At 62.1% G+C, this 17,422-nt stretch overlaps 1 protein-coding gene across 1 annotated transcript; it reads right to left on the bottom strand.

Moving 5' to 3' along the window:
• Positions 1-6,849: 6,849 nt before the first annotated feature.
• On the bottom strand, positions 6,850-13,393 carry LOC125626073 (phospholipase A2 inhibitor and Ly6/PLAUR domain-containing protein-like). Its single transcript, XM_075123053.1, has 7 exons — positions 13,215-13,393; positions 10,816-10,916; positions 10,587-10,763; positions 10,123-10,239; positions 8,882-9,034; positions 8,109-8,249; positions 6,850-7,175 (listed from the first exon to the last, which is right to left on the bottom strand). The coding sequence occupies exons 1-7, from the start codon at positions 13,391-13,393 to the stop codon at positions 7,018-7,020; spliced, it is 1,026 nt and encodes a 341-aa protein (XP_074979154.1). The 3' UTR covers positions 6,850-7,017.
• Positions 13,394-17,422: the final 4,029 nt, after the last annotated feature.

Genomic DNA, 17,422 nt, shown 5'->3' with positions numbered 1-17,422 from the left:
GCAGTGGGGCCCCGGCTGTGGTGAGTGAGGGGGGACCCAAGACTGCAAGGAGCTTTGATAAGTGCTTCCTGGCCCAGCGTAAGGAGGGGGAGGACATAGATAGCTTCCTGACGGCCTTTGAGAATGCCTGCGAGATGCACAGGGTTGACCCCGCAGACAGGCTCCAGTTCCTCACCCCCTTACTGGACCCCAAAGCCGTGGAGGTGTACAGCCGGATGACAGGGCCGGAGGCAGGGGACTATGAACTGTTCAAACAGGCCCTGCTCCGTGAGTTTGGGCTGACCCCCGAGATGTACCGGAGAAGGTTCCGGAGTCAGCGTAAAACGCCTGAGGTCACCTACCTACAACTGGTCAACCGGATGCAGGGATATGCCCGCAAGTGGACAGCTGGGGCCCAAGCTAAAGAGGACCTGCTTGACCTAATTGTACTGGAGCAACTGTATGAACAGTGCCCTTCCGACCTGAGGCTGTGGCTGGTGGAAAAAAAGCTAGAGAACCCCCAGCACGCAGGGCAGCTGGCCGACGAGTTTGTGAACTGTCGGTCAGGGGGTAGCCGGGAGGAGCCCCAAAAGAACAGGGTCCCCCCGATGCAGAGAGAGAGTCACCAGGGGGCCCCCCGCGGGGAAATAGGGAGAACCCCCTCCAAAGGGGAACGCCTGGCGTCGGGCCCCTCCGACCTGCTCGAGGGGACCAACGTGACCTGAGCTGCTATCACTGTGGCCAGAGAGGCCACGTACGGTCCCAGTGCCCCGGGCTCAGGGACAAACTGAGCAGACCCAACCTACCCAGGGTTAACTGGGTAGGGACCCAGCTGGACAAGGGGCAGACGACCCAGGAAAGGGGGCCTACCAGTTTACCACCTGCTCAGGAGGGAAGAGTACCCCCGGCCAGCTCCGACAGAGGGCTGGAGGCTCTGGACTCAGGGTGCTCGGTTTACAGGGTGGGCGCGGGGCTGTCCCTCCGGAGAGAGTGCCTTGTTCCCCTGGAGGTGGATGGGAGGAAGGTCAATGGATACTGGGATACGGGCGCGGAGGTGACGCTGGCCCGGCCTGAGGTGGTGGCCCCAGATCAGGTGGTGCCCAACACCTACCTGACCCTGACAGGGGTGGGCGGGACCCCATTCAAGGTGCCCGTGGCAAGGGTACACCTGAAATGGGGGGCCAAGGAGGGCCCCAAGGATGTGGGGGTACACCACCATTTGCCCACTGAAGTTTTGATGGGGGGAGACCTAGAGGACTGGCCAAGCAAGCCCCAGACCGCCCTGGTTGTGACCCGTAGCCAGAGCCGGCGAGGGGCACTGCTCCCTGACCTCGGGGAGGGTACCGCACCGGAGGCGCAGGACCCTTCCCTGGTGGGGAGGGAGTGCCGAGGGGCACGGCTCAGAGAGGCGGAGGCCTCAGACCTGGCCACTGTGGGGGAACCGGTCCCCATCCCTTCCCCAGCCGCTGAGTTCCAGGCCGAGTTGAGGAAAGATCCCTCCTTGCGGAAGCTCAGGGACCTGGCCGACCTTGGTGTGGTACGGACCATGAGGAGAGGCTGCCAGGAGAGGTTCCTGTGGGAGAAGGGGTTCCTATACCGCGAATGGGCTCCCACAAGGGAAGTAGAGTCCTGTGGGATCAGGAGGCAGCTGGGGGTCCCCCAGAAGTATCGCCGCAAGCTCCTGTCCCTGGCCCATGACATCCCCCTCGCAGGGCACCAGGGAATCCGGCGCACCCGGCAGAGGCTGCTACAGAACTTTTACTGGCCCGGGGTCTTTACCACGGTCCGGCAGTATTGCCGATCCTGTGACCCCTGTCAGAGGGTGGGGAAGGCCCGGGACAAGGGGAAAGCGGCTTTGAGACCTTTGCCCATCATAGAGGAGCCTTTCCAGAAGGTGGCCATGGACATCGTGGGACCTCTCCGCAAGACAACCCAGTCGGAGAAGAAATACATTCTGGTCGTGGTAGATTTTGCCACCCGCTACCCCCAGGCAGTGCCCTTAGCTTCCATCGAAGCCGACACCGTGGCCGACGCGCTCCTGACCATTTTCAGCCGAGTGGGGTTCCCCAAGGAAGTCTTGACAGACCAAGGCTCCAACTTCATGTCGGCCCTGCTCCGGTGCTTGTGGGAGAAATGTGGGGTCCGGCACGACTGGGCCTCAGCTTATCACCCCCAGTCCAACGGGCTGGTGGAGAGGTTTAACGGGACGCTAAAGATGATGCTGAAAACCTTTATGAACCAGCACCCGCAGGATTGGGACAAGTACTTACCTCACCTGCTGTTCGCGTACAGAGAGGTGCCCCAGGAGTCTACCGGATTTTCGCCTTTCGAACTGTTATATGGAAGGAGGGTGAGGGGCCCCTGGACCTGATGAGAGACGAGTGGGAGGGGAAGGCCACTCCCGATGGAGAGTCAGTGGTGGAGTATGTCCTGATCTTCCGAGAGAGACTGGCTGAACTCATGGGCCTGGCCAGGGAGAATCTGGCCAGAGCCCAGAGGAAACAGAAGGTCTGGTATGACCGCACGGCGCGGGTCCGTGCCTACGCCACCGGGGATCCGGTGATGGTTCTCATCCCCGTGAGAAAGAACAAACTACAGGCCGCCTGGGAGGGCCCTTTCAAGGTCGTCAAGCAGCTCAATGAGGTAAACTATGTGGTGGAGCTGTCGAACCGGGCGCACCACCGCCGGGTGTACCATGTGAATATGATGAAGCCATATTATGCCAGGGGGAATGTGGTGTTGGCCGTGTGTGGACAGTGGGAGGAGCAGGGAGATGACCCTTTAGTAGATCTATTCCCTGGGACCAGAGCTGGTTCCCCCCTGGAAACAATTCCCCTCTCGGATCAGCTAACCCCTGCCCAGCAAGCTGAGGTCAGGGGGGTGCTGCATCCGTACCGACAGCTGTTTTCCAACCAGCCTGGACGCACTAATCTGACTGTCCACCGGGTGCAGACAGGGTCGCACCCGCCGATAAGATGCTCCCCCTTCCGAGTCACAGGGAAAACTGCTCAGGACCTGGAAAGAGAGGTCCGGGACATGCTGGCTTTGGGGGTGATCCAGCCATCGGCCAGCCCTTGGGCCTCGCCGGTGGTGCTGGTCCCCAAAAAGGACGGGTCGGTCCGGTTCTGCGTGGACTATCGGAAGCTCAATGCCATCACTGTATCGGATGCCTACCCCATGCCCAGGCCAGACGAGCTCCTAGACAAACTGGGAGGAGCTCGGTACCTCACCACCATGGACCTTACAAAGGGCTACTGGCAAGTGCCGCTGGATGCAGATGCCCGACTGAAATCGGCCTTTATCACCCCTCTGGGGCTCTATGAGTTCCTGACCCTGCCTTTCGGCCTCAAGGGAGCGCCGGCCACCTTCCAGCGCCTGGTGGACCAGCTCCTGAGGGGGATGGAGAGTTTTGCCGTGGCGTATATTGATGACATCTGTGTCTTTAGCCAGACCTGGGAGGACCACGTGTCCCAGGTTAGACAAGTGCTGGACCGACTCCAGGGGGCTGGGCTGACTGTAAAAGCGGAGAAGTGCAAGGTGGGGATGGCTGAAGTATCTTACCTGGGCCATCGGGTGGGGAACGGCCGCCTAAAGCCGGAACCAGCCAAGGTGGAGGTGATCAGAGACTGGCCCGCTCCCCGCACCAAAAAGCAGGTCCAAGCCTTTATTGGGATGGCAGGATACTACCGAAGATTTGTGCCCCACTTTAGCGCCATAGCCACCCCCATCACTGAGCTATGCAAAAAGGGGAAGCCAGACAAGGTGGTCTGGACCGAGCAGGGCCAGGAGGCTTTCCGGGCGCTGAAGGAGGCTCTGGTCAGTGGCCCAGTTCTGGCAAACCCAGACTTTGACAAGCCCTTTGTGGTGTTCACCGACGCCTCCGACACGGGACTGGGGGTGGTGTTAATGCAGGAGGATGAAAAGGGGGAGAGACACCCCATCGTGTACCTGAGCAAGAAGTTGCTACCCCGGGAGCAACACTATGCAGCCATCAAGAAGGAGTGCCTGGCCATGGTGTGGGCCCTCAAGAAACTAGAGCCCTATCTCTTCGGGCGGCACTTCACCGTCTACACCGACCCCTCTCCCCTGACCTGGCTGCACCAGATGAAAGGAGCCAACGCCAAGCTCCTGAGATGGAGCCTGCTCCTGCAGGATTACGACATGGACGTGGTCCACGTGAAGGGAAGGGCCAACCTGATAGCGGATGCGCTGTCCCGGAGAGGGGGCCCCGAACTTCCCCAGGTCACTGGTCACAGTGACCCCGCTCAGTTCAGTCTCGAAGGGGGGAGAGATGTGACGATGTGACTCAGCAGGGAGGGGGGAGTGTTGACCTGGGAATGTGCCCTGGGGTTGGGAGACCTGAGAGCCTGTCACCTGAGCCAGGAGGGGGACGGGGAGGTAACACCTCTGCCCAGGAATGTGGAGGGAGACTGCAGCAGGGAACCTGCTGGGTGGGTTTAGTTGGCAGTTTGGGGCTGGGTGGAGGAACGCAGGGAGCCCCAGGGCTGGGGTCTAAGCTCCCTGCTCCCCCAGAAGGACGTGATTGAGGGGTCCTGGGTGTACCCACAAGCTCTGTTTTGGACTGTGTTCCTGTTGTCCAATAAACCTTCTGTTTTACTGGCTGGCTGAGAGTCTCAGTGGATCCCAGGAAGAGGGGTGCAGGGCCTGGACTCCCCCACACTCCGTGACACTCCCCATACAATGCTAGCACACACAATCCAACAGGAGATTAATGCTCAACAGATCAAGACTTTTAGAATGATACCTCACAAGGCAGACTGTGTACAAAACACATCACAATGCTATCACCATGGTAAATATGGGGGTGTGAGGGTGTTGCTTTGGGGTACAGGGTGTCACAATGGGGTGCCGGGGGCCACAGACCCCAACTGAGGTTGGGGGCCCTATTATGCCGGTTCTGCCCAGACCCCCTGGCTGAGATCAGGGAATCCCTGTTGTGCCAGGCACTGCCCAGACACACACTGAGAGCCAGCCCCTGCCCTGGAGAGCTTCCAATCTAAACAGACAAAGAAAAAGATGATTGCACAGAAGGGGAAACTGAGGCTCAGAGTGACAAAGTGGCACCAGATCAGGGCCGTTGCAGCCATAGGTGTTGTCTGATGTCCATATTTGGGGGGACAAGGGGTGGGGGGCAGGCTCGTGGAGGATCTGGGGGGCGGGATCCGCATGCAGGGGCTGAGGCTCAGCAGCGGAGGGATTCAAGTGCGGGGAGGGGCTCGTCAGAGGGTCTGGGGGGCACTCAGTGCGGGAGGTTCTGGGTGTGTGTGGGGGAGGTCCCAACCCCCAAACAAGACTGGAGACCCCTTCACACCAGGCACAGCCAAGACTCCCTGGGCGCTGCCTAAACCTTGCACAAGACCAGGGTCCCCCTGTGTCAGGTATTGCCCCAACCCCAATCAAGTCCAGGGTCCCCCCGGTGGTGGGTGCTGTCCAGACCCCAGCCGAGATTGGGGCCCTGTGTGATGAAGTGGGGGTGGAGGGTTCTTGGTTTTTCCTTGGTTTTTCCAATGGGTTGCATGCAGAGGGGGTGGGACTCAGTTTCCCTGGGTGTTACAGGTTTAACGAGGGGAGGGGAGAGGGAGTTTGTTGGGACACAGGACCAGCGACAGCACTTGGGACCCCGGCCAATGGCCTGGAGAATGGAGACCCCAGCAACTGGGGACCTGGGGACCCGGAGCCCAGCTCGGGAATTGCAGCCGGGTCTGGCCAGCGGGAGGACAAGGGGCTGCGGGGACCCTGGTGACCGGAGCAGCCGGGTCCAGCCAGAGGGGCCAGAGGACAGAAGAGGGGAGAGGGGGCCCCGGTGACCCCATTTCCCTGGAGAGGAGACAATGGACAGAGGGGGGGCTTGGGGCCAGTGATAGCAGATGCCCAGCGGGGAAGCAGGGGGGCTCGATGCTGGAGGGAGGGAGCAGGCAGAGCCCCCCTGGGTGCAGGGGAGACTGGGCTGGGCTGGGCTGGGCTGGGGGAGGCCAGGCCTGAGGCTGGAGAGTATCCTGTGCTGGGTTCAGATGCTCAATAAACCCTCCTGTGTTACCCCGGCTGAGAGTCGCTCCGGGCTAGAGGACACGGGGCATTATTGCTTCTGGGAGTGGGGAGATCGGGGGGGGGATTATTCCCTCTGGGAGTGGAGAGATGCCGGGGGGGGCATTATTCCCTCTGGGAGTGGAGAGATGCCGGGGGGGGGGGGGATTATTCCCTCTGGGAGTGGAGAGATGCCGGGGGGGGGGATTATTCCCTCTGGGAGTGGAGAGATGCCGGGGGGGATTATTCCCTCTGGGAGTGGAGAGATGCCGGGGGGGGATTATTCCCTCTGGGAGTGGAGAGATGCCGGGGGGGGATTATTCCCTCTGGGAGTGGAGAGATGCCGGGGGGGGGATTATTCCCTCTGGGAGTGGAGAGATGCCGGGGGGGATTATTCCCTCTGGGAGTGGAGAGATGCCGGGGGGGGGGATTATTCCCTCTGGGAGTGGAGAGATGCCGGGGGGGGGGATTATTCCCTCTGGGAGTGGAGAGATGCCGGGGGGGATTATTCCCTCTGGGAGTGGAGAGATGCCGGGGGGGATTATTCCCTCTGGGAGTGGAGAGATGCCGGGGGGGGGGGGATTATTCCCTCTGGGAGTGGAGAGACAGGTGTGCTGAGGCTCAGAGAGGTGCGGCTCCAGGAGGTGGAGGGGCTTAACCCCCGAGAGAGAGTGGCCCCCCGAGAGGGGCTGTCACACCGAAGGGGGGTCCCCCCAGGGACCGTACAGGGCCAGGAGAGGGCACGACCTGGGAGGCCGTGACACCCTGTTGCGCCATGTTTGCGCCAGTGTTAAAAAATCAGACGTCTTTTGCCCCTCGCCCTCTGGTGATGCTTTATTCAGGGACGTTCTCCCAGGAAATCACCCTCACCCCCCAACACGGCCGTTTGCGGCACACGCCCGATGCCGGAGCTCGATGCTGGATCATGCTGAGAGCCGACGGTGACAGGAGCGACCACCCAGCAGGGCTGCGTGTGCCCCGGGCTGTGGGGGGCTAAGTGCCCTGCTTGGGGCCAGGGGTGGGGGCCGGGCTGCATTCGGACGTTATCACAATGTCGGTGAAGACCCCCGGCAGCTTGTACACCCCCACCTTGCTGGTGCAGGTGCTTTTCGTGGCACAGCCGCGCACGGCATAGGTGTAATTCCGGGTGCCTGGAAGCAGAGTGGAGAAGGGCGTCACCGAGGGGACCGCGCCCCGGAGAGGCCCCTGGGAACAGCCCCCCCGAGGTGCTTCGATTGCGACCAAACTCTGCCAGGCACCTGCCTGCTGAGGGGAGGGGGACGCCCTGATCCCAGCCCCTCCGCCCCCCGCAGCTCACCAGGTGGGAGGTCCTGTGGGTGCCGGGACGGTACCATGCTGCCAGCCACAGGGTATCCTGGATGCAGGTCCCAGGGCTACCAGAGCCTGACCAGCCTGCCCCGAGCCAGGACCTCACCCCCTGTCGGTTCACCTGGCCGGCCCGAGCCGGGACCTCACCCTCCGTCCGTTCACCTGGCCGGCCCCGAGCCGGGACCTCACCCTCCGTCCGTTCACCTGGCCGGCCCCGAGCCGGGACCTCACCCTCCGTCCGTTCACCTGACCGGCCCTGAGCCGGGACCTCACCCTCCGTCCGTTCACCTGGCCAGCCCCAAGCCGGGACCTCACCCTCTGTCCGTTCACCTGGCCGGCCCCAAGCCGGGACCTCACCCTCCGCCTGGCCGGCCCCGAGCCAGGACCTCACCCTCTGCGTGGCTGGCTTTCCAGAGCTTTCCCGCGGGTGGGGAATTTTCCTAGGGGTTTTTCTTCTTCTGAATCTTACCTGCATTTTAATTTAACAATGTTCTTGGCTAGTTTCCCCTCCCGCAGAGCCCCGGTGAGTCTCCCCCGGCACGGAGGTCAGTGACTTGTATTCCGCTAAAGCAGGTGCCAGAGAGGACACATTGCGGGGGCAAACCCACCCCAGCCCGCAGGAGCTTGTTACAACGGGGCCTTATCTCTGACTGGACTGTGCCTGGCGTTAACGCCCGCGCTCGCTCCTTGCCCTGCCGTCCTCCGCTAGATGCAAGAGCCCTTCCCCGCCCCAAATGTCTCCCCCGAGCGGTTACCAGTTGTGATGGATCCAGCAAAATAGACGCAGTGGTTCTCGGGGCCCAGGCAGGTCACGGTCTCATTGGCCTGGCATTCGGTGCCCTCTGACAAGCAGCCCGGGCACTGCAGCCCGCTGGGCTTGGGCTGGGCCCGTGGCACTAGGGACAGAGAGACACAGTCAGTGTTTGTGCTCGGAGCAGGGAAGGGCGTTGGGATGGGGCTGGGTGTCCTAATGGTCAGAGCAGCAGACTCCTGAATCTGAGATGGGAGTGGGGTGTACTGGGTTGGAATGGGAAGTGTGGGTGGGGGCTGGGAGCCAGGATTCCTGGGTTCTCTCCCCGGCTCAGGCAGGGGAGCGGGGTCTCGTGAGTCAGAGCGGGGGAACTAGGAGAGCCAGGATTCCTGGGTTCTCTCCCCGGCTCAGGCAGGGGAGCGGGGTCTCGTGAGTCAGAGCGGGGGAACTAGGAGAGCCAGGACTCCTGGGTTCTCTCCCCGACTCAGGCAGGGGAGCGGGGTCTCATGAGTCAGAGCGAGAGAACTAGGAGAGCCGGGACTCCTGGGTTCTCTCCCCGGCTCAGGCAGGGGAGCGGGGTCTCGTGAGTCAGAGCGGGGGAACTTGGAGAGCCAGGACTCCTGGGTTCTCTCCCCGGCTCAGGCAGGGGAGCGGGGTCTCGTGAGTCAGAGCGGGGGAACTAGGAGAGCCAGGACTCCTGGGTTCTCTCCCCGGCTCAGGCAGGGGAGCGGGGTCTTGTGGCTCGAGTGGGGGCCGGGCAGGCGACTGGTCCCGTACACCTCACGGCTCCCTTGTTGCACAGGTCCCGCTGGCAGCACTTGGCAGCGCTCCGCACACGCAGGCCGAAGGCGGCGCTGAGGCTGGAGGATCGCGGGGGACAGAACTTGGTCTCGGTGCAGCCCTTGTAGGTGCCCAGCTTCTGCTCCTGCCCTGGGGGCAAGACACGGGGGAGGCGTCACCAAGCCGAACGGGCTGCTGCACAGCGGGGCTAAGGCAGGCTCCCTGCCTGCCCTGGCTCTGCTCGGCTCCTGGGAGCGGCCAGCCTGTCCCCCCTCTGGCTCCTAACAGGGGCTCCATGCGCTGCCCGCACCCCGAGTGCTGGCTCCGCCGTTCCCATTGGCTGGGAACCATGGCCAATGAGAGCTGCGGGGGCGACACCTGTGGATGGGGGCAGCGCACAGAGCCACCTGGCCGCGCCTCCACCTAGGAGCCGGACATGCCGGCTACTTCTGGGAGCCACCTGAGGTCAGTGCCGCCCAGACCCCACACCCCAAAACCCCTCCTACACCCCAATCCCCTGCCCCAGGTTCGAACCCCCTCCCACACCCAAACTCCTTCCCAGAGCCCACACCCCCTCCGGCATGCTGAACCCTTCAGCCCCAGTCCCACACCAGCGCCCGCACCCCCCTCCATAGCCCGACCCCCTGCCCCAGCTTGGACCCCCCCAACCCCTCATTTCTGGTCCCACACTGGAATCCTCACCCCCTCCCACACCCCAACCTCCTGCCCCGTTAAACTGAACAAGAGAGGGGGAGAGTGAGCGATGGAGGGAGGGGGGATGGAGTGGTGGGGAGGAGAAGGGGTGGGGCCTCGGGAAGGGGGCGGGGCAGGGGTGTTTGGTTTTCTGCAATTGGAAAGTTGGCCACCCTACCCAGAGGGAATGAACAGAACAGGGAATCATCAAGTGACCAATCCCTTGTGGCCCATTCCCAGCTGCTGGCAAAGAGAGGCCAGGGACACTATCCCTGCCCATCCTGGCTAATAGCCATCGATGGACCTGTCCTCCAGGAACTCATCTAGTTCTTGTTTGAACCCTGTTATTGTCTTGGCCTTCACAATGTCCTCTACCAAGGAGTTCCACAAGTTGACTCCACAGCTCCCAGCGCAACGGGCCCCGATCTCAGTTGAGGTCTGGGCAGTGCCTGGTGCGACGGGGGCACCACTGGCTGGCCAGCAGCAGAGCCCAGCCCCTCCCCATCGGGGCAGGGGCAATGCCCGGGCATGGTGCCGTCACCCACCGATTCTGGTCTCCGAGCTGAGGATGAGGCAGGCAGTCTGGGAGGGTGCGCAGTCCTGTGGCTCTCCGGAGCACGCCTTGTCAGCGCTCCTGCAGTGTTCGCACTTCAGGCAGCCACCTGGGGAGAGAGGGGAGGACTTGGGAGAGGGATAATCTGCAGGGCCACCAGCCCCCCCTTAATGGATAGTTCCAGTGGGGGTGCAGCAGCTGACTAGCGGAGCTTAGATTGGGGCTGCCGTTCTGGGAGCCAGGACTTCTGGGTTCTCTGAGTGGGGAGTGGGGTCTAGTGGTTAGAGCAGGGGGCTGGGAGCCAGGATTACTGGAGTCTCTCCCCAGCCCTGGGAGAGGAATGGGGTCTAGTGGGTTAGAACAGGGGGGCTGGGAGCCAGGACTCCTGGGTTCTCTCCCCAGCTCTGCAGGGGAGTGGGAGCTGGCGGTTGGTGCTGGACAGACATTACCACTCACCCGTGGCCAGCAGCGCAGACAGCAGGCAGAGGGCCAGGTGGGCCACCATGGTGCAGGGCAGAGCGCGGGGCAGCGAGCACAGCTGGCCGTCGGATGCAGCCAGCACTGCGCCCAGTGGGGATTTATAGCCCCGGGGCTGGGCCAGGGCAGGGAACAGGGCCTGGGAACAGCCAGTTCCTGGAGGGATCCGGCTCCGGGGCCATCAATTACCCTGGCCTGGACCTCTCACCGCCGGCCACGTCTCCCTTTCGATCCCTGCCACGCACCCCGCCCGGCCTGGGGACGTGGCACCCACAGGCCTGGGGCTGCCGCTCTCCGACCATGGGGTATCTGTGGGTGGGTGGAGGGGGGCCAGGGTTGGGGTGAGAGTTTGGGGAGCCCGGGGGTGGAATATGGGGGATCTCATTAAGGGAAGCCTGTCACCGGACCGGTGCGGCCTGACCCCCCTATTGCCCCAGCCTGTAATCCGGCCAAGGGCTCTCCCTGTCCCCAGCCCAGGGAGCCCAGGAGGGACACAGGCCAGCCAGTGCCTCAGCATGTGGCAGGGGGCCGAGATCAAGGGGGGAATGTAGCCCCGATGCCAAGGAGACAGGCCTCTGAGCATCCAGTGAAATTGTCCAGAGGGGAGGATGAGCTGGCTGGGCCGGGGCCAGGACTCCTGCAGGTTCTCCGTCCGGTACGGGAACTTGGCAAGAACCCGGTTGGGGTTGCAAACCCACAGACACTCCTAAGATGTGCTAGGCGGGGTGCTGGGCACTTCCCCAAAGACGTTCCCGAAGGATCCCCCCGGGTACCGAGTTAGGGGTAAACACACTCCCCAAAGGCGATACGGGGACACCCGGACCCCTCCCAAGGCTAGACTCAGAATGACAGGGGCATGAACAGAGATGGCTTGAGCCTGGGTCAACCAGCCGGTACACGGGTGGTAACTAGCCCCATCAGGGGATATTACCTACTTTGTTGCTATTCCTGTATAAAGGCGGGGTCCTAGAGGGAGTGTCTTTGTCTGGCCGAGGGGGGAATGGAAAGTCCACACCAGGGATTTTCTCTCCCCGGCTGTGGGAGGGGAGTAGGGGCTAGTGGGTTAGAGCAGGGGGACTGGGAGCCAGGACTTCTGGGTTCCCTTTCCAGCCCTGGCAGGGGACCAGGGGCTGGTGGGTCAGAGTAGGCTGGAAACGGATAGACATCAAACAATAGCCTTTTGTTTCCCAGCACTGGTTTATTCGGGGACAGGCTGCAGGAAAGCAATGAGAATTGCCCCCACCCCCAAAAGTGGCAAGATGGGGGGGGTCCAGGACCCTCGCTTGGGGGAGACCCTTGGGGGAAGAGGAGCTGGAGCACAGATCCAGCCACAATGAGATCCCAGTGGGGGGAGGGGGCAATCCGGAGGGGGTGGGCTGGAGCAGCAGGTGCCCCGGGGGCCATCCCCTCTGGGTGATGCTGTTGTCAGGCCAGGGTGCAGATGGCCTCTCTCCGGGTATACAGCAACCCCACGGGGCAGACACATGTCGGGGGGCAGAGAGCCCCACACCGTGAAGAGGGACAAAGGGGCCTTGTGGAGCGTGAGAGAGAGTTGCTTTTTGCTGTGGCTATTCCCTGCCCCCCAGGGCCCATGGGACGGATCGGGGCATGGCCGGGGCGCACTGTGCTGTGGCTATTTCCTGTCTCCAGGGCCCAAAGGATCGGGGGTGTAGCTGGGGCGCTCTGCGCTGTGGCTATTCCCTGCCCCTCACGGCCCATAGGGCAGATTGTAAAATAGAGCAGCCCCAAGGCTGCTCTATGTCGCATCGGGGAGATGGCCAGGCCAGGGACAGCAACGGGGCCTGGAGAATCCCCCACCTGACAACACCTCAGCCCTGCCCTAAGTGCAGCAAATCCAGCGCTTGGCCTGGCACCAGCTCGGCACGACACCTTTTCCACCCCAGCCCAGTGGGTCTCGGCCCCTGCGCAGCTCAAGCCGGGGTCCCCCTGGCAGGTGTCAGCGTCCATGGCGAAGGAGGCTGGGCAGTTCAGCCCATGGGAGGTGGGGGGCATCCGCTGGAGGTACCAGGAACCACATGTGGGGAGGGGGCGGTTACAGAGAGCAGGGTGGGCTCAGACCAGGGCAGAGAACCCCCTCCCGAGACCAGCAGGGGGAGCTGAGGCTCAGAGCGAGGGGGCTGGGAGCCAGGACTCCTGGGTTCTCTCCCCGGCTCTGATTCCGGGCAGAGGGCCGAGGGAAGCTGAGCCAAGCGCCCAGGTTGCTGGCAGAGGCGCGGCTGGCCTGGCTGGGGGCCAGCGCGGGCAGGACGGAGAGTTTCTGGGCAGGGCCCTGGAGAAAGGCCTTTGGGACAGTCAGACAGCAGCAAAGACTGAGGTCTGGCCAGCCGGCTCCAGTGACAAGCCAGGGACCCCCGGCTGGCTGGGATCTAGCATGGGGTTCTCAGCCTTTCCCTTCCTGAGCCCCGCGCCGGGACCCTGAGTGCTATAAAGACTCCAGGGCCCGGTGCGGGGGCCAGGGGGACTCGAGGCTCCGGCCAGGGGTGGGACCCTGGGGCATAGGCATAGTTTGACTTCTATATTTGGGGAGGGGCCAGCTCTGCACAGCGGGGTCCAGGGAGGGAAAGTCGCCTCCAGCCCCGGACTCACCTCAGCAGCCCCCCGCCTGTCTGGGGCTGTGCCGGCAGCTGCTCCCCGAGGGCTCTGCCGGCCCCGGGTCCCTGCCCGGGCGGCTCTGACCGGCTGCAGGAGCAGTCAAAGGGGGCTGGGAGCAGCCGCAGCCCCGGGCACCAGCAGCAGACGGGGAATGCCATGGCTGCCCGCCCCATGGCACCACCAGCCAGAGAAGGAGCTGCCCCACACTGCCTGGCTCCGGCTTCTCACCTAGGACCTGGCCAGAGGGCAGGACCTGAGGGGGGCGGGGTGGAGCTGCCCCCAGGACTGCCCCACTCTGGGTAAGACTCTGCAGTTTGGGGGGGCAATGACCTCATGCCCCCTCACCTCTGTCCATGGGCTCAGGGCTTCTGCCCACGTTGGGGCTTCAGCGGGGGTCGGGGGGGGGGGGATCTCAGGGTTTCAGCCCCATGCTGGTCCCGGCTTCAGTGGGAGGAGGGGGAGAAGGGAGCTCGGGGTTTCAGCCCCACGCCACTCCTGGTTTCAGCCCCATGGCAGGGGAGTTGGGCACCAGGGCGCAGGGTTTCAGCGAAAGGGCTCACAGATCCCCAGTGGGCCGCGGATCCCCGCTTATCTGGGGGGGAGAGTGATCCCAGGGGGGCCCTGATGCTAGGCTAGAGGGGCACCTTAGCTGCACGGATGGGTCTATATGGGGATAGGCAGGGAGACTGAGGACTGGGGATGGGGATGGCGAACAGGACAGATGGAGGCAGTGTTGCCAACCCCAAAGGTTCAGAAGTGATGAGATTACGTAAAGATATGAGATCTGGGGGTCTTGTTATTTGCCGTCTGCTCTTTGAGCCGTTAGGGGGCCCCGGGGGTCACGGTTTCTAGCTTTCTCCACAGCCGGGAGGACTCGAAACGGCCCTCTTCTTTAAGGCTGAAACCAGCCCAGACCCACCTGACTCCGGGAGCTGGGGCTTAAACGAAAACAATACTTATCATGAGACTCATGACAGAATCATGAGAATCAGCACCACTGTGGCGATGGAGATGGGTGGATGGGCAGGAAGGTGTGCATGGGGACGGATGGACAGTCAGAGGGATGTGTATGAAGCAGGACGGGTGGGGAGGGATGGGGTGACACTGGCAGGCCGGAATTAGCTAAGAACTGGGGACCAGCCCAGGTTACCCGTGTGTTACTTTGCTCAGAACTGGTGCCAGTCTGGTACGACTGTATTTAACGTTTAGCCTCGAGAGAGGCCGCTGGCTGCCTGCATTAACCTCCCGTGCCATGTCTGGGTTCCAGCCTACAAGGAAATAGCTCAGTTTTGCTCTAGAGTTTGAAAACGTTTGCTTTGAACTTGTGAACCCAGCCTGGGAATCGTCCCCCCGCCCAGCCAGCAGGCCTATCCGAATCAGACGGGCCAGCCAGGACCATTGCAATCCAGAGGGTTGGTTAACGGCCCTGTCGCACCTGGGAAACGGTGCACAGAAGCTCGGCCTGCAGGCTTGGAAGCTGAATGAAGGAAATAAAACCAAGCACGGGAAAATTGTCCATCTCTCTCTTCACTGTTTGAATTCCGACAGGGCCAGAATCTCTAAACTGAGGCCGAGATCCCCAAGGGTGACCCCTGGGCCCACCCTGGAAGCCACTTCGAATTGACAGATCACTACAAGTCAGGCATGCGTTAGATGGTTTATTACAGGATTTGCAGCAGGCCTTGTCTTTGGTGTAGGATCTAGGGCACCAATTGATCTCAGGAAGTGACCTTCTGTGGGGTGATTTTTGGTGTAAGTGATTACTGGTCACTAAGCCCAGTTTAGTTGGGTGACAAGACAGACTGGAGAGTCTCCGGGGACCGCCTGTAACTGTAGCTAATGGGAGCTGCATGGGCGGCACCTGCGGATGGGGGGAGCGCACCTGGCCACGCCTCCGCCTGGGAGCCAGATACGCTTCTGGGAGCCACCCGAGGTAAGCGCCACCCAGAGCCTGCAACCCTCACCCCTTCCCATGCCCCAACACCCTGCCCCAGTCCTGAGCCCCCTCCCGCAATCCGAACCCCTCGGTTCCAGCCCAGAGCCCCCTCCTGAACCCCAACCCCCTCATCCCCAGTCCCACCCCAGAGCCCACACCCTCAGCCAGAGACACCCTCACATCCCTCCCAACCACCTGCTCCAGCCCATCAACCCCAGGTGATGTTACGTGATGGCGATGTCCCTTAACGATGCTGTCATCGTGCTGCCGGACCACCGTAACGCCACTGTGCCACAGGGACACTGCTGCCATGAGGGCCTTGGGCTGTTGGCATGGTGACGGCGTGCTGGGATGGGGCCATCTTGATCACGTCTGCTCATCTGGATGATGTCACCAGCCTGTGATGTCATGTCACATCAGGCTGATGTCACTGCATGCACTGTGCCCCTGTGACAAAGTGGGGATTTCCCCTTGTTATGTTGTACGTGAGCCTATGTGAGTCTTTCTGTTTTGCATGAATGCCGGGTGTGCCTCAGTTTCCCTGTGTATTGCACCAATGTCTGGGTGGTGGGAATAAGCGCGTGTGACCTTTGTGGGGGTTGCTCCAGCTCCCTTCATGGATGCTGTGGCTGCCCCTTCATAACCTGAGACCCAGGAGGAGGATGCGACCAGGTGACTCTCGGCCCAGAAGCGAGACAAGGGCCGGAGGAGGAGCAATGGCCAGGGCAGGCGCCAGGCACCTGGAAGCGAGTTGGTCTCGGCAGGCTTGGGGCTCAGGGGGAGGACTGTCCCCCCAAGATGGACTTAGCTTAAAGTCACTGATTTCTGTGCTAACACATTCTGTCCTACGCTGTGTTCCTGTCGACAGATAAACCTTCTGTTTCCCTGGCTGGCTGAGAGTCAGGTGTGAGTGCGGAGTTGGGGTGCAGGGAGTCCCTTGGCGATGCTCTGGACCTGCTCCCCATGAAGCCAGTCAGGACTCTGGGGAAGTCTCCTCTCTGTGAGCAGCCTGTCTGCAGGACACACAGCTTGCCCAGCTTCCACCTTCCTGGGTCTGACCTCGGAGCATTCAGCATCCTCTGCCCCTCTGTGTGCTTCCCACAGCGAGTCCGCTCAGGCGGGGTCTTGCGGAAGCCAGAGGGTCCTGCCCCCCAACTCCGCAGTCAGACGGGACTCTCAGCCAGCCAGTAAAACAGAAGGTTTATTAGACGACAGGGACATGGTCTAACACAGAGCTTGCAGGTGCAGAGAACGGGACCCCTCAGCTGGGTCCATTTTGGGGGGCAGTGAGCCAGACAACCCCATCTGCCCTTCACTCCATGTCCCAGCCAGCCCCAAACTCCCTCCCCCTCCAGCCCCTCCTCCTCTGGGCTTTGTCCCTTTCCCGGGCCAGGAGGTCACCTGATTCCTTTGTTCTCCAACCCTTCAGCTCTCACCTTGCAGGGGGAAAGGGCCCAGGCCATCAGTGGCCAGGAAACAGGGTGTCGGCCATTCTCTGTCTCCAGACCCCTGCACACCCCTGCCCTCTAGGGCTCTGCAATGATCAGACACCCTTACCCCACCCCCTAGATACTTAAGAACTGCCTAGGGGAAACTGAGGCACCCCCACACTATTCAGAGGAAACATTAAGAACAGTCCCACTTCGTCACAACAGGGCCCTCTGGCTCCCCCAGAAGCTCCGCTACGGGTGGACTCACTGCGGGAAGCGCACGGTGTGGAAGGGGATGCTGAATACTCCGAGATCAGACCCAGGAAGCTCAGAGCTTTTTGCCCTTGAAACAGCATGCTCAGAGAGAAGAGGCTCCCACAGACTCCTGACTGGCTTTGTAGGGAATAGTTCCAGAGCATCACCCCAATGACTCCATGACACCTGGTGGCAGTGGTGGGATCAACTGCATCCCACGGACAGACCATCCTGCAGTTAGTCACTGGGGAGCAGTAAAACGAAGGGGGATTAGCGGGAGATGGGCGTGCTGAAGGCTCCAAGAGGTGCGGTTCCAGGAGGTGGAGGAGCCTATGGCTTAACCCCAAGAGAGAGTGGACCCCCGAGAAGGGCTGTCGCACTGAAGGGGTTCCTCCCAGGGATCATGGGCAGCGAACAGAGCACAGGCCTGTGAGTCCATGATCAGTGGGGCATAGGCGCCGACTTCCCCTCTGCCCAGTGGGTGCTCAACCCCCACACCTGCCTCTGGCCCCTCCCCCGTCCTTCTTCTTCCCATCCCTGCACCACCCTCACCCCACCCCCATTCCACCCCCTTCCCCCAA

The sequence above is a fragment of the Caretta caretta genome, chromosome 24, assembly GCF_965140235.1.
Source record: "Caretta caretta isolate rCarCar2 chromosome 24, rCarCar1.hap1, whole genome shotgun sequence".
Classification (NCBI taxonomy): domain Eukaryota; kingdom Metazoa; phylum Chordata; order Testudines; family Cheloniidae; genus Caretta; species Caretta caretta.
The sequence above is the reverse complement of the archived record's forward strand: the minus strand, read 5'-3'. Positions and strand labels throughout refer to the sequence as shown.

Excerpts from the sequence above, each read along its gene's own strand:
- LOC125626073 (XM_075123053.1), bottom strand. The coding sequence starts at position 13,393 with ATGGGGCGGGCAGCCATGGCATTCCCCGTCTGCTGCTGGTGCCCGGGG. Across the intron at positions 10,764-10,815 it reads AAAGGGAGACGTGGCCGGCG|GAACTGGCTGTTCCCAGGCC; the intron begins GTGAGAGGTCCA and ends GGATCCCTCCAG. Across the intron at positions 7,176-8,108 it reads TGCTGGATCCATCACAACTG|GCACCCGGAATTACACCTAT; the intron begins GTAACCGCTCGG and ends CTCTGCTTCCAG.